Source organism: Phoenix dactylifera, chromosome 9 (assembly GCF_051530095.1).
Source record: "Phoenix dactylifera cultivar Ajwa chromosome 9, Ajwa_hap1_PhDact_Kaust_v1.1, whole genome shotgun sequence".
NCBI lineage: Eukaryota > Viridiplantae > Streptophyta > Magnoliopsida > Arecales > Arecaceae > Phoenix > Phoenix dactylifera.
Window position 1 is genome coordinate 9,041,307 of NC_143198.1, and position 26,187 is coordinate 9,067,493.

A 26,187-nucleotide genomic window follows, 5' to 3' on the forward strand; every position below is an offset into this window, starting at 1 on the left:
GACGGTCTTGTGTCACTGCATCTATCCGTAGGGTGATTCTGAATTTGTTCCAAAATGAAGATAATTATTTCGTCAACATTCTTTAAAGTAATTGCCACCAAAATTTGCTCATCAAACAAGAACATTTTTTTAAGAAAAAAGTTATTAATAATTGGCTCCTTGTAAGTTGTTGAGCTTTCAGAACTTCGTGTTTGGTCCTGGAATATGTATTGCCTCTGCTTATGTTCTTGTGGCATTTTCTCTCTACTACTATCTCCAACGTGTGCCACAGAGAAAGAAAATAAAACAAAATTAAGGGACAAAATTCAAGTCGGGACGCCTGAAAGAATCTGAAATCCATAGAATCCATTCGTAGGAAAAGCGCCAGTTTGGAAGAAACAGCATCCCCATCCATGAAGTCCAAATTCATGCCTCATCCTGCTAGCCAGTCAGCAGGAAAATTTGCTTCATTGAAAGCATCTTGGCATTGAACTACTCCAACGTAGATGAGAAGTGCAGAATATCCATCTGTAAAGGATTAAGATTGGAACAAGCTTTTCCTTGTGTCCAGCTTATAACTAGGCCAGAATCGCCTTCAAGTTATATTCTTCTGCATTCTAAAGTGAACATGGCCACCAGAAAACCTTCCCAAGCTGCTCTCAATTCGGCCGTAAATACAAGAGTCGACCATAATGGCCTCTAATAAAAAAACCAGCAGCACCATTATTACCTAAGCGAGCCATCAAAATTGTCTTTCAGTAACTCATGGGGAGGGGGCACCCAGTGAATCTGTAGTGGTGATAAAAAGAGGGGGCTAGTAGAGATGCAGGTGACCTGGTGCCATGACAAACTGAAACAGTGATCTGCTGAGGCTTCTACAAATTCAGATGCCAATATGACAAACTAGTATGTGACAAACCTAGAATTAGAAATAGCTGGCTGAAAAATTCTGTCATTCCTATGACTTCAAGGCATCCATCCACCAAATTCTACAATAGCTTCCTGAAAAACTGAATTTCTGGCAAAGATGAGGCCCAACATTGAATAAGAATCATCAAAAGAGAATGAGACAAAGGTTAAGGCAGAGATATATTCCTGGGTCAGTCGGGCTATTGGGCAGCTAGAGAAGGCATGATCAATGTTTTCTTCAGCATCACAAGAATCACAGGAAACTACGTTAAGGTCCAAAGACTTCTCTTCGCTTCCTTTCGAGTTCTCCGGAGACGGGATGGATCGCAGAGAACGGCGCGCAGGGCTCAGGTCACGGGGAGGGGGACTGAGGAGACAGAAAGGGCGCGCGCCTCAACTCAAATGATAGGAGTTTCTCATCTACATCCTGCAACAAATAACAAGAAACCTACATTTTTCATAAATTTTGGCACATTTTTCATATTATAACAGATTTCCACCATTGCAAAAGATGTAAAATATTCTTTACATTTGTTAAGTGTGCCTTAAATTCCTTGATCCACCCCACTTCATGATTCAGTTCGACAAAGTTGGAAGGAAAAAAAACTGTTTGGGATTTTTTTATGAGGTCTGTGTGTTTTTCTTTTCTCTCTATCATCTTGAATCTCTCTGTTCTTCTCTAGTTCATCTAGATCTGTTCCAACAACATTTATGCCACTTTTTTTCTTTTTTTTTTTTTTTGAGAACAATAGTGGGAATGACACCATCTGAATTCGAATATGGAATCTCTTCCAATCCATGCGTTGAGAATGCTTCCAACTCATGGACCTAAGTGCTGTGGCTATTGTCTTGTTTATTGTTATTGCGCTCAGTATGAGACGTTGATGGAAGAATTAACGGAATGTAAGTCTGCCTTCTGTCTTTTAGTGGGGGAGGGATTAAAAATGGGATTTGGACAAACAGGTGAAACATAAATTGATGCTTTTAGTTTACTGTTTATGAAAGATTGGATAAGATAGAAAAACTCAGGTATTTATAGCTCTTCTTTCACATTAAGCATGATGGAGATATGGCATGATTCCTGACCTTGGTAACCTCACTCCTATCATTTGACTTGAGGCATGATCAATGTTCTCTGACAACAAATGCTGGTTTTTGTAGAAGGAAAAGGTCTAGTTTTCATGTACAACTGTCACACAGGCATATAAGCAGGAAGCATCTTGGCACTATGCTTTCTCTAGTCTTTTTGTACTTTTGATTGGTTCCTTTCTAAAGCTATCTAGCATCTAGCATTCATCAGCGAGATGGTCAATCAAATCAACAAGCCTTGCCTAATCTGCCATGAAAAAAGAAAACCGCCTTGCCCTTTTGGACCCTTTTCTGTTTGTTCCTTTGCTTTATTGGTTTTTCTTATCATTGGACACCCATGGAACATCACAGTCTTCATAAAAGAAATAAAAAAAAAAAAAGAAGGGAATGCTATAAGCATCAGCTGCAACTTTATATGTTTTGTTCATTGGCTTACCAATATTGGCTAAAAACTTTTGGATTTTTTGCATGGATATCCTTCTAAATATCGGATTTTGCATGAATACCCTTCTAAAATTGATATTTATATGTATACTCTTGTAAAACTCTGTTATTGTACAAATGCCCGTAATATAACAGTTGTTCTAACGGTGTTAAGAAAAATCATATTTATATTAATTAAAAATAAAATAAAATTTTAGAATTACGATATTGTCCCTGTCTTCTTTTTCTGCTATCAGGATCGCAATCTATTTATATATCTACCCATTAAGGGTATTTTAGTTATTTTAATTTGAAACCATTTATTTTTTAACGTCGTTAAATAGCATTAGTACATATACAAAAATAAAAATAAAAAAATGGTAGAATCGCAAAACAAGTGTTTTACGAGAGTATACATATAAATATAACTTTTGTTGAGAATGTTAGGCAGGAACATACATGTGGAGGCAAATTTCTCATCGACTCTTGTAAAAGGTTTGGCACTCCAATAATCAGGTCATTTTTTGATAAATTATAGCCAACAGTCATTGCTTATATCGATTGGTGGCTCCTCATATTCTCTGAAATTCTTGACCCCACCAGACTGATAGCAGAAAGCCAGAAGGGTCCATCATGTACTCTCTCAGTCAGTGGTTCCCACCCTCTCCCTACGATCAGTTGGATCAGGAAAGGGCCAGATCACAGGGCAAAAAAAGAAAAAGAAAAATTAATTCACAAAACAGAGTAGATTGATAATGGTGAGGATTGCCACCCTAGGAAGGAGGTACATGCTGAGTGGCATTAGTCCTTGAAATTTATGATGAAATTTTCTTGGATTGAATATGCACATCAGTTACCCTGATTAGTTCATCTATTTTACCTCAAATTAGATACCAGAAACTCTAGACAATATTGGATAAATAAATAAAAAGAGCAATCCATCATTTACTAGAATAATGCAGATTCTCTTAAGCGTGCACATCGGAAGACTTGAAAAAATAGCCTTAAGTCAATTTTTCTTTCTTCCTTCTGCATTCTTCAATTTCCCTTAGAGTTCTTTTCGAAGAAACCTCAATTTCTCTTAGACCCGGTTGATAAAGGAACATAAACAAGTCATTTCCACTTCTTATGTCGCAGCCGCTCCAACAATCTTAACAGCTTATGTATTGGGATTTGGGAATGAACTACATCCCATTTGGGTTTAAATAAGGCAGGAATCATCAAGCAGGCAGCAGCCTGTTCAATTCAAGACAAAACATACTACTTCAAACTGGAAACACATCTTCCTAAAAAGGAGAACAAATGCTGGTCGCTATTTAATATATGACCGCTATAAGTAATAACCTATAAAGCACGAGGAGCAAACCTGCTAAATGAAAAAACTTGCCAGCCAGGAAAGTGATCACAGTGATTTTAAGTCCAGTTTCATGTCATGCACGAAACCTGTAACACCATACTGTGAAAAACAAAATACGTAGGTCTAGAATATTAAGTTCACTTGTTAGGGTAAATAGTATCAGAACATATTCCCAAAATTACATCCCAGTGGTGACAAAGAAGGTAGCACCAGTAGCACATACAGGAGATTCAAACAGGATACAACATTAGCTCTGAGCCAAATCCCATCACCAACTATATGTACAGATTAAGTCTAATTAAACAGAGAGTAACAGACTAAGAACCTAGCTTTTATGAGTTTCAGCAATTAACCGGGGAGGCCTGGGGCTGATGTTGCCCATCATCACAGGTCACAGAAGGTGCATCTTTGGGAACTGAAGCTTCATTATCCTTGTGGGTTCCATTCTCTGGCACCTTGCGGTCCATCTCTGTCTCAGCTGAGGCCACTTCCTTCTTATCAGTTGCCGGAGGCAGTTTCTCAGCATCAACTAGTTTTTCCGTTTCAGGCTTCTCTTCCTTATCACCTTCCTCTGGCAGTGCTGCAGCAGGATCAACCTTACTGCTTTCTTCCAACTCCTCGGATTTCCCTTCAGCTTTTTCTTTGACATCATCCAGTGGAGCTTGTCCGACAGCTCCCTCTTTCACTGCAATTTCTACAGAATTAACCTCTTCTTTGGACTTGTCCTCACCATCTTCAGCTTCTTTCATTTTTCCATCAAATGCACGTGTATCTTCAACTTTTGCATCCACAACATCACTATCTTTATCTTTATTTCCTCCTTTCTTTGAGCTTGATTTTCTCTCTCTCTTTTTCGGCTTTTCGCCTTCAGGGGTCGCTGTTGCCTTTGCCTTCTCACTAATTCTGGCAGAGCGCCTGGGGGTATCGCCTGTTTAATCCATGTCAGACAAGAAGTGACAAATATGCAAAGCTTGTGCATTAGCATGGAAGAGGTGGAGGGTAGGTTAGCACGCAAGCGAGAGAGAGAGAGAGAGAGAGAGAGAGAGAGAGAGAGACCAGTTCCCCAGTCAAATTCAGAGGATGATGGATTTCCTGCGTGGGAACGCAAATAAATATCCAACTGTCTCTTGTTTTTAACCTCTTCGCCTGTTGGAGAAATAAAAACTATCTCATTCCTATGCGGTGTTCCACCCTTCTTGAGCATGAACTGCAAAACAGGAAAAGACATTATGTTACTAAGCCAAGAAAACAAAAATGTAAAGTGCTCTACACGTGCTCTCTATGTGTAACAAGTTATGAAAATTTCTACAAATATGACATCAAAGTGTTAGATTTTACTCCACTAGAAAATCCAGTAAAAAGAGATTGACACAGTTTCCAACTGAAACAGTTCTTTGTTGGAAAGAATATAATCAGGAATTTTAATTACCATAAAATAGAACTTCCCAAAACATTACCAGAAATGGAAAAAATGAACATCACATTTCCATGAACAATTCCAATGACAAAATGCCGCAGAAAAGAAACTTAACCCTTTTCCCTTATACATTTAAGGAAGATAGGGTGGAGGTTCTGAACACATCCCAATTTGTACATCTCCAATATACGCATGTGTGTGTATCTACATATATACATATAAATGATGACAAATGCAGTACCTATGTAAGTTACTTAATTGGGGTTTTAACTATTATGATCCCAATTTTCAACTTAGGAAGCCCTCTAGTATTTGAGGTCTAAGAAGTATGTACACTTGATCACCTGAGCGCTAGTGTAGATATCTTCAAAACAAAACTTGTTAATATAGAAGCAAAAACATATATGTAACTTCTGCCTTTAACTATCATAATAGTGAATCATATTGAAGACTTTGTAATTTATAAAAAAAATAAAACAATTTTCCACTTCAGAACTTGTTTGGGAATGATCCACTGGTTCCTACAGGATCGGGAGGGGAAGAGAGCATAGGACGAGGAGAGAGGGAGGTAGCATGAGAAGGGAGAAGGAGATTCGTAGCGGCCGGGGGCCGGCGGATCTTTGATCAGTCCGTAGTGGGTGCTGAACTCAGAGCAGCATGGGAGGGCATCATCTATGCGAGGGATGTGTTAGGTGCAAACCACATTCTTCTGGAGGGAGACTCTGCCACTGTGATCGAGTGGATTCAGGGTCGGGGGCTCGTGGCTAGTGGGATGTGGCTGCTCCACGACATCTGCAATATTCTGGGAGAGTGTGTATCCTATCGGGCTACACATGTCTATAGGGAGGCGAACATTGCTGCGAACTGGATGGCATTTTATGCGGTCCATCATTCCAGTGGTTTTATTTGAGAGAACCACGTGTCTGTCCTTTCTCCGTTGCATGCTGTACTTTTTTCTGATTTCATGGGCCCCACTCCCGCAGTGTGTGAGTTCCCGCTGTACCACAAAAAAAGGGAAGAGATTGCCAAAGTAATGGGCCTGATCCCGGTGGAATTTTAAAATATTAAATTGAAAACCTTTACAGGTCTATTTTTTAATTCAATAGGGATTAAGGCCCTTGACCCCTTGCCCTCTCCCTCTATGCTCCCACCGCCTCCTCTCCCCTCTAGCAATCTCTTCCCCTTCCGATCCAGTTGGATCTAGCGGACCATTCCCAAACATGCCCTTAAGGAGAGAAATGGCATTGAGTCTACTGTATGATGGATATGCCATGGAGTGTTGTACAAAGATCCATGATAAAGCATTATTAAAAGTTACAAATCAACTATTCTAGTTCATGCAGCCTAAACTTCTAATAAAACTAAGGAAAACCCTTCCATATTTTAGGTTTCATGGACTTCCACGATTATAGAAGAATGAACAGAAATGATTTCGTATTACCCACATGAAAAAAAAAAATTATAATTATACATCGACCTCTCTTATTGCAAGGGGTATGTGCTTCTGGTAAAGAATGGGAAATAAGTAAATTTGCCGGTTCAAGGAGCCAACAACAAATGTTACTATTTAATGACATGACTACGACGCAATGCACAGATGTTCCTAGTACGTTTAAGATTGGTCAGATAGGCACATTCCCATGATAGTATAAAAGAACCATAAAATGTCAGAATAACAAGTCAAAATGTGGAAAACACCAAAAAGAAGAGAATGGAGAAGATAACCTGCTCAATCAACAGAAGAAGTAATAAATTTGATTATTTAAAAGCTTTCCATCCCATATGCCAATTCAGATGCATACCATATGCCAATTCAGATACCTTGTGTACCACAGTCTTAAGATTGACTACCATAATCTTCGGTCAAGTACAAAGTGTCGATAACAAGATTGCAGTGAACGACCAAAATTTTAAAAATTAAATTGGACATCTTAGCCCAAAACGCTCAAACTATCATAAAGAAAGAAATGTTGCTTGTGAGGTTACAATAAAGCTTGTTTAGAAGGGTTTGTTTTATATGGAATCGGGTGTACGACTAAATTCATTAGACACTACCATCATTGCAGTTTCCTTTTGAGGATGTTGTTGGATTAACTATTTCCTGGACCAAAACAAATTAAATCAAAAAACTTTTCCAATTTCAGTCATAAGAATGGCCCCAAAATGCTTAAGACATGGCTTGATTAGTGAAGAATAGGGGTTCACAATTAGGGCCAGCAGAATCTTTGATGTTTACCTAGTAATGAAGCTAGGATAAAATTCTCTTTGTACAGAACTGCTAGGAAACCAAAAGCTAATGAAAGAGCATGGTTGGGATTGTAAGATAAAACATACATTTTCCATTCAAAACCCTTTTTGGACAATATGTAAAAAAGAATAAAACCAAATAAGAGGATGTAAGAAAGGCTGATAGGTTGTTTAGGTCTTCAGTTTTTGCCATAAATGAGTGTAAGGTCACAACCAGTTATTTCGAAAATATTTTCAGGTTTTTTGTAGAACATATTGCAATAGGAAAGAGAAAAAATGTAGTCTAACGGGGATTTGACAAGCTAAAGTTCCTTTTTGGTTTAAAAGCTAGATGGAAGGTTATTAACGATATGAGGGCGGAGATATGCTGATTTGGTATAAATACTTGAAATAAAATCTAATAGTTGTTTGAAGTGGGGTGATGTCCTAAAAGCTATTTGCGTTTTAATACTAAGAATAACTGAGAAATCATATCGATCTCCTATCCACACAATCATATACAGTATAGGGTTATGTGTCACATATCGGCCATAGAGCTAGAAAAAGTTCACGAGTACTCCAGGGGTTTATCCAAGTGGACAGGGCATTATCTATAAGAAGGATTAGATAGTCCTATGTATTTGAAACTTGCTCATAGCTATGTGGGTGAGGTTGGGCATCGCACACAGTGACAGCATGGAGTTCCTCCACCAAGGTCAGACCTCACACTGACACTTGAGTGCAAGGTATGTTGTGTTGGTACCATAACTCAAAATGATTTTCCAACGGTATGGTACAATATGGTATAGTATCATTCCATTCCGAACCGTACCAACAAAGCTAGAGCCGTCGAGGGAGGGGGAGAGGGAGAAGGAAAGAGAGAAAAAGGCAACGGCATTAGTCGGCATCGCGGCATCAAAGAGAGGGGAGAGAGAGCAAGTAGGCGAGGTTGTGGAGAGCCCTCTGGGAGGCTCTCAAAGACTTGAACCATCGAAACACGGGGGAGGGTGAGGGTTTTTATCAACTGAACCGTCCCAATTTGGTGTCGGTTCGGTTCGGTACGGGCTAAACCGTTCAATTCAGATAGGTGCGACGAACACTAAATTTTATACTTGCACGAGATTTGGCAAGGCATCAACAAGGAGAAGTGATTGAATTTTTGTCAAGGGTCAAGGAGGATAAGAAGATCTAAGATAACAAGTGGAGCTTGAGGGAAATATTCGGGAAAGTTCGTTGTAGAGTTGATTGGGAAAGTAAGAATTCTTAACGCAACCTAAAAATTTTTTATTAGTATCATTATTATCACATGTGGAGAGCTACAATACTCATAGATGTATAAGAGCAACTGATAGAAGGATCAAAACACCTTTAGTTTCACTTATTTAAAGAAAATGGAAAAACCAAAGCCATACTGATTTATACATTGGTTAAATGACCAAACTACACCTCCATTTCCTTCTGTGCTAATAAACACAAATAGCATATAATTACCTCATTTCTACATGTGAGCACGCAAAAGACCCACATATACAACAGCGCTTACCTTAGAAATCCATGACAGACAATCTAGAAAGAGGATAGGGAACTAGGTTAACACGGAGGGGAACGATGAGTAAATTTAAGAAGGTTCAAATCAGCATCAAAGGTTACACTTCACAAGAATGACTGACCAATAAAAGATTTAGAATATCAATCCAAGTAGTCACTCACACCAAGAAGTCCACTGAATCATTGTATAGATGTCCATGCATATGAATTTAAGTGTCACTCATGCCACTCAACATGACACATGATGGATTGCGCTAGCACCTAATTGACAACTGACAATGGCACAGTGCCATTCACATGCCAATGCCCGGAATGCCATGGTGCCAATGCATGCCATGCATGCCAAATACTAGCATGAAACTTGTCACTATATGGATCATGCCAATACCAGCCATGCAACACTTTCCGTGCTTTCTTACACATACGAACACATAGAGTGCCCTATGGACTTCAATATGGTCATGACATCCTCCTAGTTATTCCCTTCAAACCATAAGCTAAGAATCACATCTCCCAATTTAACAATAATTATCATCTAGTTTGATTCTTTTGCACATCGCTGTCATCCTTTACTTCCTCCATCAAGATTTCTGGGAGTTTTTGAAGAAATTTCATTTTATTTATGTTCTAGTTTAGTTTTTGCCCAAGAGAGAATCCTAGAGAAAAAACTATGTAGTCCAATGCCTTAGCATGGTGAAGGCAAAGCACATATCCTTGAAACTCTTCATATTCCAAATAGCATTGGGATTAAATATGATTAAAAATAATAAAAAAAATCCACTTGTTTCATCCATTTGCACATGCTATCATCCCTCATGCCTCATGGTTACACTAAGTAACATCTAACTAGAGGTGAAAATGGACCGAGTAGTATCCATGTTTCCATATCCATAAAGAATATAAATTTAGCTTCCAACCAATATTTATATCCGTAGTTTTATGCGTCAAAGAAAAGCAGATAAACATATGCATACAGAAATATCCGATTGGTGATTCCTTTTGCACGTCCATTTAATTTTATATAGCCCTCATAAACTTTAAAGGGAAGTACAGGTTGAACATCAACGTCTCTAATTTACTTTTTCTTTTCATACAGCTATATCCTTGATTTGATGGTTTTCATCCTTAAAAGTCATCAATATGTCTTTAATTAACTTTCTTTTCATACTGCTGTATCTTTGACTTGGTATATTGCATCCTTCATAGTCATTTTCTAATCCAAAGAATATAACTTAGTAGAAGTATCAAAATCGACTAAAGAGTCAGGTGATTAAGGCCCTGTTTGGGGGAGATTTTGGAGGGCCAAAAAGCACTTTTTGGCCCTTTAAAAGTACTTTTAGATAAAAAAAAAATGTGTTTGGTAAAATTTTCGGAAAGTTATTTCAACTTTTGCGGGAAGCTGAAAACAGCTTTTGGGGAGAAGCTCCAATTTGGAGCTTTCCGAAAATGTTGTTTTCAGCTTTGTTGGGAAGCTGTTTTTTGGACCAAAATACCCCCATTTAAATCTCACTTTTTTTTCCAAAACCCTCATCCCACCTCTTCCTCTCTCACCCATCCTCTCCCTCTCCCTCTCTATCTTCTTCTTCCTCTCAACGCCGCCGCCTCTGTTCCTTCTTCCTCTTCTCTTTTTTTTTTTGTTTTGGGAGCTCGTGGCTGCCCACGGTGGCAGCCACCATGCCGGCCACCACCCATGGCCGGCGATCCTTCTATATTTGAATAAAATAAAATAATAAATAAATAACTAAATAAAATAAATAAAAAGAAAAATAATGAGTGAGTGGCAAATAATCTGATCTAAATAAATAAATAAAAATATTAGTAATTATTTAACCAATTTTATCACCTAGCTAAAAAATTTGTTAAAAAGATAAATGGTCATTAGAAGGATGAAAAATTAATTTACACTAATAATTATAATATTTTATATATTTATTATTGTATTATACTATAAATATAATATTATATTACATTATATAATAGTACATTGATATGTTATGTAAAATAATTTAATATTATATTAAATTATTATTCTATAATACATAATGTTATAGTACTATATTATAATAATATTATATTACATTACATTAATATTATATTATATCATATATTTATGTATTAATATGTATTATATTTTATTATGCTCTGTTGTATAATACTGGTAATGTCCTTTATAGTCATTTTGTCATACAAAAGTACTTTCTCAGTTTGTTTACCAAATACATGTTAAAGTGCCACAGCACTTTAGAAATGTAGTTACCAAACAGCAAACAACTTTTTATAAACACTCTGCTTCAGACAGCTCTACTTCCAAAAGCTCTACTACTAACAGCTCCCCCAAACAGGGCCTAAAGGGATTTAGAAAGATATCTTTGTTAGTTCGATCATTTATTTGTTTTAGAAAAATATTAAGAGAAAGTCAGGAGGCCTATATATTTAATCTGAGTTAATAAAATGTAAAGTAGAAGAATATCTTACCCATAAAGTTTAACTAAGTTATGTCCTTATTTATAATCGTACTGTCAATATGCCTTATCTGTTTAACACAAATGTGGACATAAACTTTAGCATCCAATTAATATCCATATCCATATCTGTATTTGCCAAATAAAAATGATAAGCATATGGTACACTGCTACTCAATCTGTATACCATCTTTTTTTAGCCTCATATATAAGGATGCCACCACTGCCAAGAATTATTTCAATGCATTCATTTCTTGTTTCCATAAAGCACTCTTCAAAAAAAATAAATAAAAGTCACTAAAAAGGTCATAGACAAACTCTATCTTCCTCTCTCAAGTTGAAAACCCCATTAAAATGAAGTCCAAATATGGGATCAGCATGGTTGGATATTTAAAAAGAAAAAAACTATATTCAAATAACAAGCATCTTGTGATCCCAATGAGCTTGCTTGCTACAAGTAATGACAAATATATGTACTCAACAAAAACCGGATGCCATGACAAAGAAATGGTGAAAAAAGGAAATGTTAATGGAAACAAAAATATAATGACAATATCATCATCACATTGTTTTTTAGAGTATGTATCATCTAGTTGACTTGCAGAATATAGTATATACTCTAGGTATGTTTACAAAAATGATAAAGCTACAAATCATAAGATTTTTCTACTTTTGCCTGCTAATCCTCAGATAGACACTAGTCTCCACATGCCACATCCAGATATAGTGAACACCAAGCGTGCGCAATAGACTACCCAGGATAGTCTAGTCATTCATGATAGTTACCCCTTAATATGGCATTCATGATTTCCCTTATTGTGAATTTCAAATAGTCAATAACAACCAAGAGCAGATGTGCCTCACAGATTTTCCATGCCCTTCACATGGATTCACAACTAATCATTCTTACAACTTCAAGAAACCTTGGAACCCATTATGATACCATAAAATGGAGAGGAGAGCTGGTAGCCAAGTGAGTTACTAGATAAGCACTAGCACAAAATCCACCATGAGGAGAAAGAGCAAAAGAACTTCTCAAGATAGATAACTTTCTTCAAATTTAAAATGGTAAGCGACCTTCATCATGCATGGCCTAGAGATTATATAGCATAGGAGGAACAAGTCTCTAACTCAGTGCATTTAATCAAAAACGAGTTTCCAAAATGCTCATCCCAAGGGACACAATATAGGTAACCATAGACAACTTTGAACTTGAAAATTAATGACAACTAATAATGACTTAAAATACAACCATAACCAATATATTTAAAAATCAAAAAAATCATGGAGCGTGCATCATGACATGGGCTTTCCTTGGGCATAAGCTAACTAAGTGCACCTACTGCAACCAAAATTTGGTTTGCCCCTTGGTAGGCTTCTTTAGGTTCATGAACCTCCAGTGTCATGCTCCTCTAATCAATAAGTTGCTGCTCTTGATTTCAACTCTTCAACAAGCACTTGGTGATGTAAATTCATGAATATTTTTTGTTGTGCTACTTGGATTGTTTTATTCATAAACTTCTCTTCCATAGCACTTCTCTTGTATCCAATAGTTTAATAATTATGAATGATCCTCTTCCAAGTAGGATCCTTGTATCATTTGAATAAGTGAGAGGAAAAGAAAAAAAGTGATTAAGCATTCTTCTTCGACTCCTTGGCAATGGTGGTTCTTCTTTTCCAACCAAAATCTTCGAGGGATCAAACCATTAGTTTTCATGAATAATTCGAGATATTTTTCTTCACTATGGATGCCTTCAACTCTTCCACATGATTGACAATCATAGTTAAGACCTACGTTCTTCAAAATGAACAAAAACATTGATGAAGAATTGGACATCACCCCCATCACAATTTCTCAACTTCATCAACAAAGATATGTTACCTTTGCTAAGATCAGAATCACTAGCAAAAATAAGTTCACGTGAATCATAGGAAACTTCATCTAAATAAATGTCAAAATTAGGAGCAAACCCAAGCAATAAGTTGTAGATCATGAATCTCACTATAGTAAAAAGATGATTTTCATCATTGCATTCCTTTGAAACATGAAAAGCATCCTCATGATATAAGACATCTTAACATGTACAAGGTCTTGCTGATGCTGCACTTGTCTCCTGAAGTCATGCATTTCGTTGTCCCACCAAATGGGTTTATGAACCGAAGTTTCATTGGTTCATCCATGTCCAGTCCATGCCTACAATGATGGGCCATTGCGATCAACCAATATCTGGTACCAACTTGACATGGGAACAAAAAGGAGAGGCAACACATGTGAGATGTCAGATAAGCATCAGCCCCTTATAGAATACACAAAGGGAGAAGCAAGAACAAGAACTCCCTAAAGAAAACTTTTACCTTCAACCTACATAGTACAAAGATTGTATAGCATAGGACAAAACAAGTATAAAGATTGTATACCCTAAGAAGGAACAAGTATCCATCTCTATGCATTAATTCGAAAAAAGTTCCCAATATAGTCTCTCCGAGTTTCCAAGGGCAACAAAACAAGCAATCATAAACATGGTTTCCAAGTATCAGAAATTAGTTGCAACAACGAGCCATACCCTTAATATGAACCAACCAAAATATTCAACATCAAAAATAAGGACTTATGAAAGGTGCTTCATGACATGGGCTTCATTGCTAGGGCTTTGGGCTTCAACAACCAACTAATTGTTCCTACTTTAGCTGCTTTGGGCTTCCGAAGGTTGTCAAATGACCTATGCTATCCTACACGTCAACCCTTTTAAAATCCAGGGCAATAAATACACGGCTATTGCCGCGGATCTCGGGACATCGAGATGGACCACCTCCATAGACCTACGAGACAACAAACAAGGATAACAGCTCATGGGTTTGGCTCCAACCGGGCCCTCCGATGCTTAAGTTAGAGAGGATTTGCAGTGAGAATCAAGGAGCCAAAAAGAGAGACGTCTCCCCTGGTTAAGGTGATTTTGTCATTACCTTTTTTGGAGAGCCTTTGGACCTATTTGTAGCTAGAACCCCAAATCTTCTGGAATCGAATCCCAACAAACTTAGGGTTGTGCTGTAACAACCTACTGACGTGGCGTAATAGCTTTAAAGGCGTGCTATAACAACCTAGCACATGGTGAAATTGCAAGCTTTGAGGTGGAAGGACCGAACTGCTTCTTTTGCAGAGAAGGCTCTACTCGGTCCAGATCAGTTGCCGAGATCACTGAGTTGGGTCGGCCACTTCTGGTTTACTCGGCCTAGCCTTCGAGTCGGCCTGAAGAAGCCCAACCAGAATGCCTCGGAGAATTTTCAGGTGCGTTGGATCTACCACGAGTCATGAGCTAGACGAATCCTTGCACGCCACATCACACTAGTCATTTATCGTCCCACCAGCAACAAAGTGGGTTCTTGATAAAACATATTCCTAAAAATTAATAAAATCATATGTTTTCATATACAGAGTCCTACATACATGCATGCATACATAAACACCAGCAGTAAGGTTGTCAACTATTTAAGTTATACAATAATAAAATTCTTTGGTTCAATTACTTTAGTTTTACTTAATAAGTTTTCAGTTAAGTGATTTAACGAATTTAAAAACTTTTTAGGAACATAACATGTTCAAGCATCAGCTAATATTTAAGGAAACATTTTATAAATGGACTCAACTTCTTTCTCTCTTGATATAAATATATTTTTTTACTTTAAGAGAAATAAGTCAAAAACACCAGCAGTATACATAAACACCAGCAGTATACATGCATGTATACATAAACACCAGCAGTAAGGTTGTCAACTATTTAAGTTATACAATAATAAAATTCTTTGGTTCAATTACTTTAATTTTACTTAATAAGTTTTCAGTTAAGTGATTTAACGAATTTAAAAACTTCTTAGGAACATAACATGTTCAAGTAAGGAAACATTTTATAAATGGACTCAACTTCTTTCTCTCTTGAAATAAATATATTTTTTTACTTGAAGAGAAATAAGTTAAAAAATGCAATGCCTTCAATAAGAAACCAACAAAATGCCAACCCAGAAAAAAAGTTGTCCTTAGGTCGCTAGGCACCTACTTAGGTGCTAAAATAGGCACTTAGGCAGCCACCTTGCTTGACGGCCTAGAAAGTGCTAGGTACCTAGGTGATTGAGTGGTCCAAACGCCTAAGCGACAACCTGTGACCACCTTGGAGTGTCCCTTAGTAGACTTCTTTAGGCTTGATCAATGGGCACCACTTATGTCGCAATACAAATTTAGTTAGAACATGGTTATGTTGCTTGAGTGAAGGACTATTTTCATTAGATATTTGGTGGTGTATTAAGCTCAATGGAATACATGGAGTTTATTGACTCATACAAGACTTTAAGAGAAAATTACCAACATGAAAGAAAGTATTAGCCAAACAATTGTTTTACCAGCTAATTATAATTCCAAATGGATGCAACATAAAATCTATAAAACATGCAACAAAAAAAAAATCCAAAGTTGCGGACATTATTGGCAGAAACAGAAGATGAGAGAACAGGTGCAATTATAATAGTCATGCGGCACCAACATGGTAAAAGTTAACGATGCAACAAGCAATAGGACATTACTATGTATCCTATATAAAACTTCATTATAAGCTGAAAAAAAATTAATTGTCCCATTCCTTTACAAAAAATGATTAATTAATTAACCCATTTTGAACATAATGTAAACTTAAATGACTATGCAATCTGCCTGACACTCCTGAAAATAGAAATATCAATAATCATTTATATATTGTCCATAAAATGAAACTCCCTATATAGACGAAGAGTTTTATGTTCTATTATGCTAAGAAAAAGGGCATCCTAGTGCACAAAGCTCCCACCACTCCATGGTCTAGAAAAGGTTAAATGTACGTAGCAAAGTTCGCCATCTCGGTACTGGATCCTGTACCCGTGCCACACTAGCACAGTATCGGTACGGTATAGTACAAAAAAATTTTGACTTACCGAGTGTCGGTACGCCACCCATATCGGGTACCAGCACCGAACCGGTATAGTACGCCCCGTACCGCCCGATTCGGGCCGATACAGCATACCATTTACGTAGTCTTACCCTCATGTGTAGAGAGGCTATTTTTGCATTTTGAACCCATGATACTCAAGTCACATGAAGCAACCTTACCATTGCACCAAGGCATGCCCACTTATATTTTGCTGACTCACCAAAAATTCCATCCTAAGAATAATTTAGCTCACTCTTATCTGAAAGAAAAAAGAATAATTTAGATTAAGTTTTGACAATATAGGCAGCATGTAACGAGATAAACAAGCCAATCTTGAGCAAGATAGGTCCAGCTCAAACTCTACTTGTTTCAACTCAAGCCAGCTCTTAGCTTGTTCTGGGTTGATGGGATGAGACGGTAATGTAGTAGCTAAGATTGATGGAATAGTTAACCGAGATGTGGACGGAGTGGGATGGTTTCGAGTATCATGATGACAAGGTCGAAATGGGGGTAGAGAGGTAAAGAATGTACCAAAGAAATTTAACGTGGAGATTGACAGCTAGAGTAGGGACTATCTAGGACTAGGTTTAAATGTTACCACTACTTGTTATTGAAAAGAGAGCAAGAGGAGAAAAACATAAGTTTCTGAAAGAGAATCAATATGTCAAGAAAAAGCTAGGGTCAGTAATGGGTTTTTCCCCCTCTACATCTGATGCAGGACAACAAGGGAAGAGAAGAGAGAGAGAAAAGGAGAGAAGAGGAAGGAGAGAAGAGGGAAAAGAGAGGAAGGGGCGGAAGGGAGCTAGGGACACCTAGCTCTCGCTCATGGCTTCACACCATGGTAGAAAGAAAGAGACTCAATTTTTATTCATCATAGCATAAACCTAAACAATGTAGGTCCAACATATTTATAGACCCAGAAAATGCAAACAATCCCCTAAAAGAAACTAGTTTCATAAAAGACCTTCAAAATAACGAAATACCAAACTAAGCCCTAAAGGCTGTCAAATAACAAACTACCCTAATAAGCCCAAATAACATGAAATCAATCAAAAATAAAATCAAGCCGACTGAACTGGCTGGACCCTGTAGCGACCATAGACCCGAGTGATGGGTGACCTGGCACTAGTATCCGCACCAACTCTTTTCGGGTAGAAAGAAATCAACCTCGACGAAAGCGGCTCGGTGTAGCCCCTGTAGTACTCTAACAAGTTCAGATCAATCGGCTGAAGCTCCTCGCATGTGAGCCAAGTGGAATCGAACGCTAATCATCCTCGCCAACGAACCAAGAAGCATTGGATACCTCCATTACTGGTAAAAACTGGCCTAGCAGAAAGCGACGATCAAAGTGTGGCAATCTGTCTCGCCAAATGGCGCGAATCTGGTCTGATCACAGCAACTCGGCCGGTCTGACTGGCCTGCGAACTAGAAAGAGGGGAAGAAACAGCCCTACAAGTTGTGGGCCTACAGATGAAGTGTTTTGGGAGCTCTGTGGGCCGATGTGACAGTGGGTCTGTCAGGCCCGCAGACTACAAGAGGGAGGAAAGGGCTGGATGGCTGGTGCAGTTGGGCCTCCGAATTGGGCTCGGAAGTGGGCGAGCCCGAACAATGGCTCGGCTGCTTGGGGGGGGGGGTTGTGGGAGTTTGGGATGAATGGGCTGAAGGCCTTTTGTGGTGGCCTAATGAAAGGGTGGATGAACTGGACCGGTGGGCCGAAAAATAGAGGGGTTTGTAGGGTTTGGGCCTGTTGGGCCCGAGGATTGAGAGGAGTGGGGGGTTCGTGGGCGGGAGGTGGTTTAGCGGTAGATTTGATGCCAAAACCCTCTGATTTCGAAAGGAGAGAGGGAAAGGGGGGAGAGAAGGCGGCAGTGGCAGGGTGAAGCGGCGCTCCACCTGGTTCCGAGTTGCAGCCACCAGCTCCCATATTTCGTGGGCTTCAGCAGGGTCAAAGAGAGGGGGGGCAACAGGGCGGTGGGGTGCCGGCTTCCTAGTGTCAAAGAGGGGGAAAGAGGAGGGCAAGAAGGGGGAAGCGGAAAAGGGGGGTTCGGGATCAGGATCTAGAGCCAAGGGAGAAAGAGGGAGCCAAAAATGGGAGGGAGAGGGATTTTGGGGGGAAGAGGAAAAGGAGGCGACGGCGGGGTCGTCGACGTGGAGGGTGTGGAGACAAGGAGGTGGGCATGGAGGGTGCGGCGAAGGCAAAGTGGCATGGGCGGAGATGGAGCTCGGGCAGCAGAGCTCCGACGGCGGGGCGGTGAGGCTGGAGCGGCGTTCAAGGGCGGCGATGGCTCACAACACGGACGGAGGCGCAGCAGCAGCAATCGGCAAAGGGGAGGAGGGAAGCAACAGCACGTGGTGGCGATGGCGGAGAAATCGGCGGGAGGAAGAAGAAAAACAGGTATGTTTTTTTTTTCCTCAACAGTCACGTGTCGTCACGTGCGAACGAGCACATGCGGCGCACGTGCGGCTGAACACATGCAAGTCATGTGCGGCCTTTTTTTTCCTTCTCCCAACCCTTCTAGGATTTTGAGGGGAGGAAAAAGAGGGGATACCTTCCTACGGTGGTGGCCACAGGTGGCGTGCGGCGGCCACGGACACGGGAAGGGGCTCTCTCTCTCGAATCCAGCAGAGGACCATTCTGCAGTGGGGGGAAGGTGTTCTTCGCGACAGGGTTTTCCCTTTCTTTCTTCTCGATCAGAATCCACTGGTAGAAGAGAGCACACGGTGAAGAAAGCGCGCGGGAGAAGAAGGCTTGGAAGGTGGAACCGTGGAGAAGACATCCTGATTCCCCACGTGAAACACAACAGGAAGAGCCTTTTGGCTTGAGGAAGATGACTCCCGTGAAGGAACCACGTGAAAGAAAGACGCCCATGGGAGTAACAGCGCGAAACATCGGACCGCAAGATCGAGGAGCTTTAGCGACGAAGGCAAAGCTCATGGCTCTGATACCAAACCTGATGCAGGGGAAGAGAAGAGAGAGAGAAAAGGAGAGAAGAGGGAAAAGAGATGAAGGGGAGGAAGGGAACTAGGCTTCACACCTAGCTCTTGCTCATAGATTCACACCAGGGTAGAAAGAAAGAGACTCGATTTTTATTCATCATAGCATAACCCTAAACAATGTAGGTCCAACATATTTATAGACCCAGGAAATGCAAACAACCCCCTAAAAGAAACTAGTCTCACAAAAGACCTTCAAAATAACAAAATACCAAAATAAGCCTTAAAGGCTATCAAATAACAAACTACCCTAATAAGCCCAAATAACATAAAATCAATCTAAAATAAAATCAAGCTGACTGAACTGGTTGGACCCTATAGCGACCGTAGACCCGAGTGACAGGTGACCTGGCACTGGTGTCCGCACCAACATTTCCATTAAAATATTACTTGATAGGAACTTGTCGAGTGGCATGCAAGATGACTAGAGTTTGAAGGACTAGAATAGTTAGTCTATTAATATACAAACAAAGCAAATGTTAAGAAAAGTAATTAAGTTGGAAGTTTATTAGGTATTTACATATTAAGTGACAAGAATAGCAGCTATTAAAGGAAATTAAAATTAGAATTAGATCTAACTTTGTTTTGAACTTGGAGACTTAGGAATTATTGGTCATAAGATGCTGATTGAGATGTGTTTTGATCTATAAGGATCGGATTGTCTCTTTCTTGAAAGAAAATTGAATGTCACGAACAAAGTAATGTTTGTACAAAAAAAGGCTGTGGTGACACAACAAATGGAGTTTTGATTGTTATAATTAAGAATTATTGAAAAGGGTTGAATTTAGTATTTGAAATTTATGATGATACTTTTGAGATCTAAAATGTGACCTCCAATATTTAGATTACATAAAGGACTTAAAGAATTGAATTTAGTATTTGAAATTTAAGATGGTAATTAAAATGTGACCTCCAATATTTAGAATGCATAACTTAAAGGTATTATGAACAAGATCTTTTTTTTTATTAACTTGTACATGCAGTGAAGCTGTTATAGAATAATCATTCTAAGTGAATTAAAGTTATTTGAGATTCTCACACAACTACAAAAGATCTACAGAGTGATCGAGGCTATTTCATAAATAGACTTTCATGATCACAAGTATGGATCCAATATCAGGTTTTATGTGCCAAATAATTCAGTTATGCCTCATATTTTAGGCAACACAACATCTAGTCTTCGAGGTTAAACAAATAGTATTGCTTTTACCTTTAAATAGAGGATTGATTGAAGAAGGTTATTTAGATCTTGGAGAATATGTTTGTATCATTGATCTAAGGAGCTTAGGGGATCTCTTTGATGGAATTTGTTTATAATAATAATCATCACAAGCTACCATTCAAAGGACATCTTATAAGGCAATATGTGGCAGAAAATCTAGATATCTACTAGAATAATAATTGTTAAAGAAGGTCGTTGGCACCTAAAATTGTGCATTAAACAGTCGAAAGGATTTAGCAAATTGGAGAGTAGCTCCACATGGCTCGTAGTGCTTAAAAGACTGATGTTAGTGCAAGAAGGTGAAACCAAAGCTTTAAGTGAGTAATCATGCATTTCTAACAAAAATTTTTGAGGTCTGAGATTGGGGATGAATTGAGCCTTAGATTGTAGATTCAATTTGAGAAAATTGATGAAGATGCTTCCAGAGTTAATTTTTACCTACTTATAATGACTTCTATATATATTAACAGTGAGAAGGCAAGTGCCGAACCCTAGCTATGTTGTTAGGTACAAAACTTGCAGGTCAGGGAGAATTTCATACATCATAAGAACTCAAGGTAAATTATGCCATCTTCCCTAAATAAGGGATTGTAGAACAATCATTCTAAAAAGGAAGTCACATGGGAGTTAGAGATTAATAAGAGGCTCTAGTTATATAGTACACCCTGGTAGCACCAAAATGTATAGGGATCTAAAGGAAATCGTTTAGTAGAATAATATGTAAAATAGAAATTATACAAATTGCTGCACAATGTCTGGTGTGCTAGTAAGTGAAAGCTAAGCAACAAAGATCATGGGGACAATTGCAATCTCTACCTATTCCACAATGAAATTTGACCCTATGACTATTGTATCAAATCGGGATAGTAGATTTATATCTCAATTTTTGAAAGGTTTGCATGGGGTCTTAGGAACTAAACCTAATTTTAGTACCGCTTTCCACCCTCAAATAGATGGACAATCAAAGAGGGTCATTCAAATATTGGAGGACATGTTGAGAGACTACATAATTGATATGAAAGATTCCTAGGAGGAGCATTTACCTTTGGTAGAATTTGCCTACAATAACAAATACCAGGCTAGCGTACAGATGGCGCCTTATGAGGCATTATATGGAAGAAAATGTAGATCACCTATATGTTGGGATGATGTTGGTGAGAAAAGATTATTAGGACCCAAACTTGTGTAGCAGATAGTGGAAAAGATTCGATTAATCAGAGAAAATCTCTGCACAACCAAAAGTAGACGAAAAAGTTATACAAATGTTAAAGAGGCGAGAACTAAAGTTCCTAGTAGGTAACTATGTATTTTTAAGGTATCCCCTACAAAAAAAATGTAAGATTTGGGATTCGAGGTAAGATAAGCCCTACATATCTGGATCCATTTGAAATACTAGAAAGGGTTGGTGAAGTGGCATATTTAATTACTAGGCTACCTCCACTTATTAGTGTACAAAATATTTTTTATGTGTCTATATTTAGAAAATATGTGCCAGACCCTAGTCATATTGTAGAATATGCACCCTTGCAACCCAAAGAGGATCTAACATAAGAGAAGTACCCTATGCAAATTGTCGATCGAAAAGACCGGGTATTATGGCGATGTTTTATTCCATATGTTAAAATGCAATGGAGTAATCATATGTACAAGAGTCTACTTGGGAGTTGGAGAAAAAGATGAGGCAAAAATATCCTCAACTGTTTGAAAATTCAGGTATGCAAATTTCGAGTATAAAAGTTAATTAAGGGGGAGAGTATGGAATACCTAGGCCCACGGCCCAAGCTTTCATCGGGCCTACCTGTGAGGTGGTACCCTTCTGCAGCTGAATGAGAAATATAGGGGATGAATTCCTTGTTCCTCTTTCTACTCGAGACACCCCACCTCGCCCTACCTCCACCAGCTCCTATTCACCACCTCCTGTCCACAACCTCCGTCCACCACCTCAAGACTGAAAATAAAAAAACAAGGAAGTCCCTTATTTACATGCGATTGACCCACTCCCACCACCTCAAGCCCTCCCTCCTAGCCTTGTGCATCCCTTCTTTCACTCTTCTGCTTCTCCACTTCTTAATCGAGCCATTATCTCTATCACTCTTATGTCTCCTCTCTCCCTAATGTTTCCCTTCCTTCTCTATCTCTCGACGGAATGAAGTCCCTTGCCACCGTTGTCCTAGTCATCATCAACACCATTAAGCCCGGCATCGCCATCCACCACTTTTTGGTCCCTCTTAGGCTCCCTTCACATCACCCAACGAGTCTATGCCTGCGCCTTCCCTCAGCATTCAATGCCACCCCCATCCTTTCCTTTGCTCTCATCTCCTCCTCCACAAGTTTGGATCCCAACACCATGGTAGCCAATTCCCTAATACTATTGTACTTCAATGTGAGAGTCTCAAAGGTGTTAGATGAGCCTATAAGGAGTGTCACTTCTTGGAATGCACAAAATTTCGAAGTTGGTGAGTTCAAGGATGGCTTGGATAAGGAGGGAGTGCAGAAGCTCATGATTTTGATGCAAATGGAAGGAGTGAAGCTAGATGGTTTCTGGTCTCCACTATTTTATCTTTGCATGACTAGCTTGTGAGAGGGAGATCCATTGTTTATTGTGAGGAATGAATTGGATCTAGGCTTGGATTTCCATTTAGGGGGTTGCCTAATCGATATGTAAGCAAGCATGTGGGTTCCAAAAGGTAGGTTTTGATGAAATGACATCAAAGCATTTAATCACTTGAACAGCCATGATTGCGAGCTTTATTGGAAGTTAAAAACTAAAATATAAGATCCTCACAAGTTCTAGAGAAGATTGTATTGGAATAGAAAGGCTCTCTTGTTAGACTTAGCATTCTGTTAGTAACTTCTAAGTTCTTGGTAAATGAATTGAGAAAAATCAATTGAAAATTTGGAGGATTTTAGAAATTATTCTTAAATTTATATTGTTGTATCATGAGTTATTGGTCTGGAAGAGATTATTTTGGAATAGTTGGATTTAACTATAGTCTGCACTCACAAGGTAAGTAACCTCAACCTAATCAAAATAATTTTAAATAGTATATTTATTTTCAAAATATATTTTGTAATATTTATTGTTAATTGCATTGATAATTGTATAATCTTCCTTGTGTATTTGTAAATTAGATCAAACAGCAAATTATCATGTTATTGCATTCTTAAATATCCGTGACATCCATGTGCTTTCATAATCATGAGTTACTGCCATATTAATGAAAAATAATTGAATTATTGGAAACTTCTGCATGTACTTCTAGATTGTGTATTTTTGAAGTGTTTGAAATATTTATTTGAAATCATGCCTATATATTAATTATTTAAACTTTTAATATTTATGTATAATTGTGGATCTATAAATTATTGAGATATATTTGTACATTAAAAACATAAAACGTAATAATAATGATTAAATAATTGGATTTTATGTGTGTTGATTGGACTCTAATTCTAGCTACCTTTGGAACCTATCAATAAGGATTATACGTTGGCATTTGATTGATTCGGGACTTGATTACTTCGGACCTACTCCATAGGGGTTATGTATCGTACGCTAGACCTATTCCCCCGAGGTTAAGTACAGTACTTTAGACCTACTCACCAGGAGTTAAGATGGTACTTTAGACTTACCCTGCGGGGGTTAAATGTCATACTTTGGGCCCTATAAAGAGATTGATATGTGGTTGTAGTTATATAGACTGATGATGTGATAAAATATTTTAGAAAATAACAATCATATGATACAGAAAATATTCGCAAAAGTAATCTTGGATTTGATATTGGTTTTCTAAAATGCTCTTTTAATCATATTTGAATTATTGATTTGGAAAATGACATATTTGCAACATTTTGGAATTATATGAATGACTTTGATTATGGAAATACTATTTTGCTAAATAAATTATTTGTATCACACACTCATTATGGTTTTATTTGTTATATTTGCTTGATCCCTTTGATTTATGGCTTTGGTTACTTATTGGGCTATTAGCTCACTCTTTTGATTTCCATGATTTACAAACTTTGAGCCGTAGGAGAGAAGAGTAGAGATTGGATTGTAGGATTAGAGTAAGGCACCAAATTTAGCTGTATCAAACCATCCTTTACTATTTTCTTTAGAACCCTCCTGAATACTGTTGTATGTAAAATTATATGAATCTCTTAAAACTTTGTAACTGGTTATGTTGTTAAGTTATAGTTTTACCTGAAAATGTAAACTGAGAATATTTTGGGAATTGGTTTGGTTAGTTTTGGAAATTGTATAAGATTTTGAACATTTGATAATTATCCTGCCTGTTTAGTGGATTATTGTTAGTTTGTTTATATTTGTTTAATTGATAGGCTGTTGCCTTGCATGTTTGTAAGGCCCAGCCCTATGTGTGTGTGCGGCAGATTGTCACATTCCTATACTTGAACTTGGTTTAGGGACATGACATATAAAGAACAAAAAAATTCACACGTGAAATTCAAATTACTGCATAACTCAAAAGGTATATATTGTACTATTGAAGTAGAATATCAAGGTTCAACTACCTTAAATCTCCTATGTTCTGTAACCAGATTTAAAACTTTCTATCAGACAAATGGAAAAGTGGGGGAAAAGCGTTTTCAGCAGGCACGAAAATGTAATTAGTGGAGAAAGAGCACAACCCTAGTAAGAGATTCGTGTTTAGCCATATTTCCATCCACACCGCTGGCATCAAAACATCAGAGGTCTTTACTCTTGCAGTCATATTTCCAGTATAGAATCAAAAAGATCAACGCAGGCCGAACAGTCTCATCAACTGGGACTACCTACCATCAGCAAACAAGTCATACCTAACCCTACATCGCCCCAACACCCAAGCACCTCATCTAGCCGGTTCAGGAAGGAAACACTACAATTCGCCGCGATCAAGCACGCACAGCCTCAAAATCTCCCTAACGCAACAAAAAACACAGCTTCAAAACCCTAATCCTAACCAAAACCGCACCAAAACCAATCTTGATCAAGAAACCACCGGAAACAGACAAGAAAAAAAGCTCGGAAACCCTAGTAGGAAAAGCAAGTACTCCAGAAAAGACAAACGGAACCAAGATCTCAGCTCAAAAGCATAAAAACAACCAGAGAACCAGAAATTAGGACAGGAGAAGAGAAGCACGCAAACCCAAACCAATCTTGATCAAGAACCCGCCAGAAACAGACACTAAAAACGCTCAGAAACCCTAGCAAGCAAAGAAAGACCTCCGCAAAAGGAAAACGGAACTAAGATCTCAAATAAGAAGCATAAAAACAACGGAAAACAAGAAATTAGGACAGAAGAAGAGAAGCACGAATCAGAGGTCCCAAAAAAGGATGGAAAGAATCGAAAGCGAACCTTTTTCCTCCAGCCCGGTGGCGCCGGAAGCTCCACGGAGACGACCTCCTCCGCGCCGCGCTCCTTCTCGGCTGGCGATTCCTCGACTGCCTTCTTCTCTCCGTAGTTGGCTGCCATCTGCTCTGTTTTCGAGTTTTCCTCGGACGAGTTCCCGCTCTCGGATGCGCGAATGAATCGGCATAAGCCGAGGGGTAAAACTATTTATAAATATTTATAGGAGGAAGACGGTTTTAAAAGCCCGCAGCGTCT

At 38.5% G+C, this 26,187-nt stretch overlaps 1 protein-coding gene across 1 annotated transcript; it reads right to left on the reverse strand.

The window, feature by feature from the left end:
- Nucleotides 1-3,859: 3,859 nt before the first annotated feature.
- On the reverse strand, nt 3,860-26,179 carry LOC103724346 (uncharacterized). The gene is made up of 3 exons (XM_008815573.6): nt 25,939-26,179; nt 4,814-4,964; nt 3,860-4,685 (listed from the first exon to the last, which is right to left on the reverse strand). The coding sequence occupies exons 1-3, from the start codon at nt 26,053-26,055 to the stop codon at nt 4,099-4,101; spliced, it is 855 nt and encodes a 284-aa protein (XP_008813795.3). The 5' UTR covers nt 26,056-26,179; the 3' UTR covers nt 3,860-4,098.
- Nucleotides 26,180-26,187: the final 8 nt, after the last annotated feature.

What these genes read in the sequence shown, in the direction of transcription:
- LOC103724346 (XM_008815573.6), bottom strand. Translation starts at nt 26,055, where the DNA reads ATGGCAGCCAACTACGGAGAGAAGAAGGCAGTCGAGGAATCGCCAGCC. An exon ending in CACCGGGCTGGAGGAAAAAG is followed by an intron (nt 4,965 to 25,938) that starts GTTCGCTTTCGA and finishes CCTGTTTTGCAG; the next exon opens with TTCATGCTCAAGAAGGGTGG. An exon ending in TGAATTTGACTGGGGAACTG is followed by an intron (nt 4,686 to 4,813) that starts GTCTCTCTCTCT and finishes TGGATTAAACAG; the next exon opens with GCGATACCCCCAGGCGCTCT.